Source organism: Montipora capricornis, chromosome 4, assembly GCF_036669925.1.
Source record: "Montipora capricornis isolate CH-2021 chromosome 4, ASM3666992v2, whole genome shotgun sequence".
NCBI classification, from domain to species: Eukaryota; Metazoa; Cnidaria; class Anthozoa; order Scleractinia; family Acroporidae; genus Montipora; species Montipora capricornis.
In genome coordinates, this window is record NC_090886.1 from 10,264,547 (window position 1) to 10,272,046 (window position 7,500).

Below are 7,500 nucleotides of genomic sequence, written 5' to 3' on the forward strand. Positions count from 1 at the left end.
GAAAAATGCTACTTAAAAGCGTGTGTCACGTTGCTTTTATTGTTGCTACTTAAAAGCACTTTCCTTCTAAAACTCATTGTTAGAGGTAAAGTAATGCAGATAATATGAAATTCTGACTGCGAGCTGTTTTGTCGCTTAGTGAAATCCTATGCCATATTTACTAATTCAGCCTTTGTATCGATTTATTGCGATCTTCTCTCAGTCGTTACATTTATTCGGCAATAATTTTCCAACATCACTGCGATCGGGGTTTTTTCTCCTCGTTTGGTCACGACGAGGCATAATTTAGATGTTCTCTTTCCTCGACACAGCAAATCACACAGTAATTTACGATTTTTTGTCGGAGTTTCAAGGTTGCCTCTATTTACATATCCAGCCTGGCATCTAATGCAATATGATTGGCTCATTCCGAGCATGCGCCTGCAAGTAATACAGGACTCTCTCTTTTCTCGCCTAGGTTCCAGGCCCATTTTCAGGGCGAGGTAAGAGGGAGTCCCAGAACACTAACGAGGACCTTGTCCAAAGACTGAGTAAAACATGGTTTGCAACTAATCTCTAGAGTCGCAGCTAATAGTGGCGAAGTGACCAAGGGATAGATGATCAACATGAAGACCCACTGAGAGATATCTTTTTGGTTCATTCAACTTTCCAGTGATGTCGAAACAAACAAATCACCAGAATTATCATGAATTTGACTGATTTTTAGACTGAATAACCAGCAAATACTGTAGTAGATTTCCACTGATGATATTGAATGTCGAACGTTGGTAGTTAGCAAATATGGGGCTTTTTTATTTTTAAAAACGGTACCGAAATCTGGCAGTTTTTGAATTAATTTTGAAGCGAAAAAGAGCACCCTACCCCTCTGTTTTGAAGAACGATCTTGACTGGCTCATTAAATTTCTCTGGAGGAGCTGGAAGGACAGTCGCTGAGACCACAGTGGTGTTTGGTAAGGTACCCATGTCTTCAGATTTTGTTTTGTTCAGAGAGAAGACATCATTCAGCGTAAGATAAATCACACTCACGAAACGGGAAACACTCGAATGGAACGCTTCTGAAGGCAGACGGATGGAGTTTTGCTCGTAAGAGACGTTCAGACCCTCATTTTTCACCTGAACGAAAAGAAAGAAAATAGAAATGCTTTTCATTATATAGATATTCATGAAATACTTGGATTTTCCTTTATCTAAAAAACTCATATCTTCACCGTGCGCAGTGAAGATATTAGGGAGCTTAATTAAGCACGCGCATTTTTGAGAAGGGGACGGCAACTGGAAGTGAGCTGTTTCCCCTTTTAACTTGTCTTTACACAACCACAGTTGCCTTGCCAAGTATCTTTACTCCATTAGAGATGATTAGTATCAAAAGTTTGGAGACACCACCGTCCTGGCACGCGAAATGTTCTCTTCCGGTTGCCGTCTGCGTCTCAAAAACGCGCTTGCTTAAGCTCCCTTCACACGTGAGAATGTAGGTGTCGTCGTAGTTACTAACACGATTAACCCATTAAAAGTGAGGTCCCTCCCTCCCTCCCTCCTCCCTTCCTTCCTTCCTTCCTTCCTTCCTTCCTTCCTCCCTCCCTCCCTTCCTTGCTTCCTTCCTTCCTTCCTCCCTCCCTCCCTCCCTCGCTCGCTCCCTCCCTCCTCCCTTCCTCCCTCCCTCCCCCCTCCCTCCGTTCCTTCCTTCCTTCCTTAGAGACTTTTGTCCTGTTATATAATTTTTCTCTACTACATTAACATTTTTATGATTCCTTTTAACATTGTCATGATTAGCTTTTCATAACTTTTATATCTAGTATCATGTTACATAATGTAAGTGTAAGTATCTATATTATAATAAACAGAACATTAGACATTAGATGGTTGCTTGGGGATACGAATCTCAACGCGTAGATAGTATCTCGGACTCGTTCGCTCTGCTCACTCGCGAGAGATACTATCAGCACTCGAAGATAGAATTCATATCCCCACACGGCCATATACATAGCGACCTTCAGGAGTACAAGAACGGGTTCTCAGTTCTTAGCACGCGAATTTCGAAAAAATTTCTCTCTATTAAACGTACTGCGCGTGCCCAGTACAGAAACTCGTACTCCAATCCAATCTGAAGGACGCTGTTCTGCGGCATATTGTAAAAACGACGCATTTAGTAGTAACGATTGCGGCATTTTGTAATAATGTGCGCATTGTGTAATAATGTATGCAGCATTTTGTAATAAATCCAACCTACGCATTTTGTAGTATTTGTAAGTGAACTCAAATGATAATAATGTCTGACGCTAATTGTAATGAGGTATCACAGGGCACAGAGGAGTCGGGATTAAATGCACAGCGCTAATCACCTTTGTCTACTGTAGAATACTGAGTTAACTTCCGGTTAGAATGAATGGTGGTAACTGCGGAAATACAAACGATGCGATCACCGCAGTTGTGATCCTTTATCCGTTTATTCTTTCTCTGGCTTCTCTAGTGTTTCGTTTTTGTTGTGGGTATCTCAGTTCGTTAAACTGAATACTGAGTAGATGGACCTAACCTAAATGGTTCTCAATCGGAACGTTTGGATGCCATCCTTAACGGCGACAGAAGTGATGGAAGGGAGAGGAGGGGACTTTTTTAACTTCTAGGGATTTTTTTTCCACGTCCACTGCCTTTGCAGGTTTTTGTTTTTTTTGTTTTTGTTGTTGTTGTTTTTTTTTTTTTGGGGGGGGGGGGGGGCAGTCAAGTGCCCTGTACTATCTTTTTGGGAGGGGGTGGATATTCTACTGTCGCAATCTTAATCTTCACTAGCCACAATCTGATTGCCTGACAAATATTTTTGTATCTTTCACACAGTCGTTTTGCTTTACTGTCAAAATTACACTCAGGAGGAAACATAACCAAGTATCAGACACATTAATAAGCGACAGGCTCCTGTAAGCGGCTATTGCACAACTGATGGGGTTGCGTTGCATTGTTTGGTTTGATGTCTAGGGAAATAACAATTTCATTTATTCTTTTCCCTTTTAATAAAATTCTTTTTTGGTATGCAGTGAATCAAGGTTTTAGCTAGACTTCGGTCACGTGATCAACCAGTAACCATGATATGGGGCCAAAGGGACCATTCTTCTAGGCGGCTCTGGGGGTATGCCCCCAGACAATTTTGCAAAATTGAAGCGTTTTTGGTGCGTTTTCCACGATTTTCAGCCGATAAATTTAACGTATCGAATGGACTTGAATGATAATGCGTCAGCAAAGAAGGAGAACAGAGACAAGTTCATTTGACCACCATCCAAGCGAGATCATTGCTATGATTTTTGAAACAGCTGTACGATCTTCAAAGCCAAGTGATGCCTGCATTCTTTTCCAGCGACTAAGAAATGCGTGCTCTCGATTTCGCCAGTGCGCCGATACTTTCACTTACTTGTTACCGAAAATATACCATTGTGACGGATCCCCGGGTATAATCAGTGTATGGCGGCTCATAAAGGAGTTTGGTCCTTCCAGTGGATTGATCCTTGAGTTAAGACGTATAATTAATAGCAACCGTTGGCACCATGCATGGCTCGAGTTATATGCCATAGGTTTAAGTTTTAGTAGCTTTTCTGTATCAGCACGTTTTCGGTTGTTGTTATTGCTGTACTTTGTTAATTAATGCTGTTACCTGTTAAAGCAGCTTTTTGCCGGAAGATACAATAACTAATTTAAAATGAACCATGTACTACGAAGTTTAAAGTTAAATACGTTGTAATAACTAATAAAAGTTGGTGTTCAAAGTTTTAGAATTGCGATTTTCTTTCAGTACTTTCGTGGCAGGAGAAATGGTAGACTCCAGATATCCCTGTGCATTCTTCCGTGTTATAACAACCCCTCATGGACCCAGGAGTTTTACGACCGGCGGCTCGTGGCCTTCAATCCTTGTCAAAACGTTTAGGGACACTTCAAAAACAGCACTCTATTGTAATTGACCAGAATTAAAATTCCCCGATCCCACTCTGCAAACAACGCTGTGTAATGAATTAAGATGTAACGTTCTGCACCCTGAGGCCCAATTTCTGAGTCCACGGTTCATGGCCCACTCCCTTAGTAAAAATCCGCCATATTGAATATCGACAAATCCTCTGATCGAAGTCGAGAACCAAAGGACAAGGTTTTGGCTGCCCGTATATCAGAAAAATTGCAAAAGAACAGTCTTCAGTAATTGTACTAAGGTGAATGTTAAATAAGTATGAATGTTACGTATTCATTTCATACTAATTAACAATCAGCAACCATAAAGATCAGCGATGTCGGTTACCACATTAACATCATTGGAAAGACCTCATTAAAATTTGCGCACACTTACAAATATTACAAAACACGTAGGTTGGATTTATTAACAAAAGCTGCACACGTTATTACACAATGCGCACATTATTACAAAATGCCGCAATCGTTATTACAAAATGCCGCAGAACAGACGCTAATATCCTCTATATTGTTGTTGTGTCGCCTAAAGCATGACTTGTCAAGTATCGGCGAGGAATGGGTTAAAGAGAACCTCATCGCCTACTGAAAATAATTTTAAACCGGATGCAACAATCTTCTTGATTAAACTTTTGTGAACTTTCCTGAAAGAAAATGTTGGCATAAGAAGAAACATAATTTTAAAATCGCTTAAAAAGGGCGCCACCATCTTGATAAACTGTGACGAGTTGCGGTTGTCCCACTGTTCTGAAACAAAGCGTTTTTGACGTTAGGAAGCAAAGGAAATTGACAAAAACTATTCTAAAAATCATTTATTTCGGGTACAAACACTTTTTTTCGAAAAAAATTTAAACTGAATTCCTGCGATGATCGCTTTTACCGAGACCTACAAATGATCTTACCGGACTTTCCAGAGTAATCCTTTTTATAGTTAGCTTTAAGTTCTTTGTTGCGACTGTCCTATTCTTTGTAGATTTATCTAATGTTGCAGCAACTCCCAGTCCATAATTATCAACTGCACTGACCAATGCTCGACCTCTCCCCTGCCCTTCCTGTGGATGAAATGCAGGCGTTTCTTAAAGTGGTACTACGACCAAAAACCTTTTTTTTTTTCTTTGGATTTCAAAACTATGTTAACTAAACACTAACTCACCCAAGTTTTAAGTTCTGATTTTAAAAGGACACCTGTTTATTTTAACTGGAATTTTCTTATTTATTGGTCCGCCATTACTAACTTTAAAATTTTGAGAGAGCTGGGTCCAGGAGAAAATGACGTCAAAGAGTCACTAGTTACTCGGGCCCCGTAGGGGCTCGAGTTATAAAAGACGTTAGATTTCAGTTTTTTTTTTCCTGTGCAGCAAAATGCACAATAGAAAAACGTGGCCGTGTTTGATTGGGCAATGCACAATAGAAAGCACGTGGCGGTGTTTTGATTGGGTAATGCACAATAGAAGCCACGTGGCGCTGTTTACTTTGGTTATTTAAAGCAAACCACGTAATCCTAAGATCATGAAGAGCTCTTTGATGCGTTGTTTGGATTACTGAAGATCGGCATTACGTTGGCTTAATCGATTTTTCTTCTTGGGGCGCTCAAAGCACATACAAAGAATGGCATACGCTTTTCGCGGTCGACCCACACTAAAAGATGTCAAGCGTCAGCTTCGAAACGGGTCGTTCCGCGAACTGAATGAAACAAGAATATACTCGAATGTAACTGAAATTAACGCAAATATTGAAAGTGATACAAGGCAAAACACTAATTCTTTAATAAGCAGCGGGTACCTTATTGAGAACTACTCTAAAGATGACAGCGACAAAGAAAATAACTCCACAAACAAATGGACGCTATATTGGAATCCTCTGAAGACAAAGTAAAAACATTTGCACAGTGAACAAATTGCCTCACGCTGGTACCATTTTCACCGCGAACAAATAGCCTCCCGCTCAGTGTACCATTGACTACGGAGATATGTTTTTTGTTTTGTTTTGTTTTTTTCTTTTTCATTGTTGAACAGTTTGTTTCTCGTAATGGTAATGTAATTATATCCTTTGCTCAAATAGCCATATTAGCGACCGTGTTCACTGCCATCTTGTGTGTATAGTTCTAGTGTGTGTGTTCTAGTGTGTGTGTTCTAGTTTCACAAGATTTGATGTCACCAGTGGAAAATGTGATCAGCTCTTTAGAAAATAACTTTGATGTAGTTTGAAAGGCTGTACAGTTATTTGATTCTCAATGATAATAAATACTTCATTCCGAAGGAGAAATACAGGTCTCGATAAGCAAAAGTTGTTTACTTTTGTTTGGATTTGCGTGAGCATCGACCTAGACGTGCCCGAGAACCAAGCAGAATTACAGAGAAAAGGCTGAGACGTCTATTTTATAACAGCAGAAAAAGGAGGAAACTTGCAGGAACGTATTTGGGTAACAACGTACCGATCGAGGTCATCCACATTTCATCGCATTACTAGCAAGGGAGATCACTTCCTCGTAGACACAACAAAAATATCTACCTCAGGTATGCGTTTAAATCTAAGCACGTGGTACAGTGTATGTACCACTTTTCCAAAAAGCGTGGATGAACAGGTAAATGCAAAATGAAACTTAAATTTATGCAGAAATCAGGAATACCCGGTATGATTTGTAAAAGAATGTTTTGTTTTCTCAGAAACGAAACGTATCTATTTTGAATTTAGGGTGAACTATTTACACAGCGAGTTAGAGTGGCCAATCGAAACAGAGTGTGTAATTGGAAATCTAAACATCTACGAGATACAAAAACAAACTTGTGAACACGTAAACCTAAAATATTCCAAATCATAATGCTGACAAACACAAAGGCGAAAGAAATGGATTATGCAAAGGACGTTTTGGATATCTGAATGATTTTGGGTTAGATGAAAGCGATATATTGTTAAAAATTCCCAAGTTATCCCTTTTCGTGTTAATTAGTAATGCAAACAAGTCTTAGTAATAAATTGGATTAACGAGGAACCAGTGATTGTAAAGCTAGTAATTGCCATTGTTCGTATGTAACACGTAATCATGAGACGATTCACGGAAAACGGAATTTGAAATGTTATGCAGGGGTAAGTATTTGAAGGTAAAATAGGTATTTGTAGACTTTATTCTTCGATGTATTGTGCACATAAACGAGTATATGTTTTTCTCTCTAAATGAGATTTTACTGCCCTATCAGTAAAATACGATTAATGACACGTGACCGTACTCGCGTTCTTTGTAGTCGGCCGTTCAAGGTCATAAAATCAACGGTTTTGTTGTAAATAAAACGAGGACATAAAGACTTTGTTCCCAGATCTCAGATTATAACGTGCACCTGCATTGGCCAAATCTGTTAAAGCCTCATTCATTATTGCTAAAGAGCACGTGTAATGCCTACCTGCTACATAGTAGAACCTGTGCAACTGGTTACTTTAATAGACAGAGTCTAGCTATAACAGCCTCAGTCAGCCGTCCAAGGTTCACTTGGCAGTTTGTCTTCTATAGTAAACCAACTAGCTGTTTGCAATTTGTTAAAGTTTTTCCCCTCCCTCCCTTTGGGG

The 7,500-nt window shown here is 39.7% G+C and overlaps 1 protein-coding gene across 1 annotated transcript in view; it reads right to left on the reverse strand.

The window, feature by feature from the left end:
• LOC138046079 (adhesion G protein-coupled receptor L4-like) overlaps positions 1-7,500 on the reverse strand; it is an 87,067-nt gene that overhangs the window by 9,997 nt on the left and 69,570 nt on the right. Inside the window, exons 15-16 of the mRNA XM_068892758.1 lie at positions 4,842-4,991; positions 862-1,113 (exon numbers count right to left, since the gene is read on the reverse strand). Of these exons, the coding sequence (XP_068748859.1) occupies positions 862-1,113; positions 4,842-4,991 (402 nt within the window). The remainder of the gene's footprint in view (positions 1-861; positions 1,114-4,841; positions 4,992-7,500) is intronic.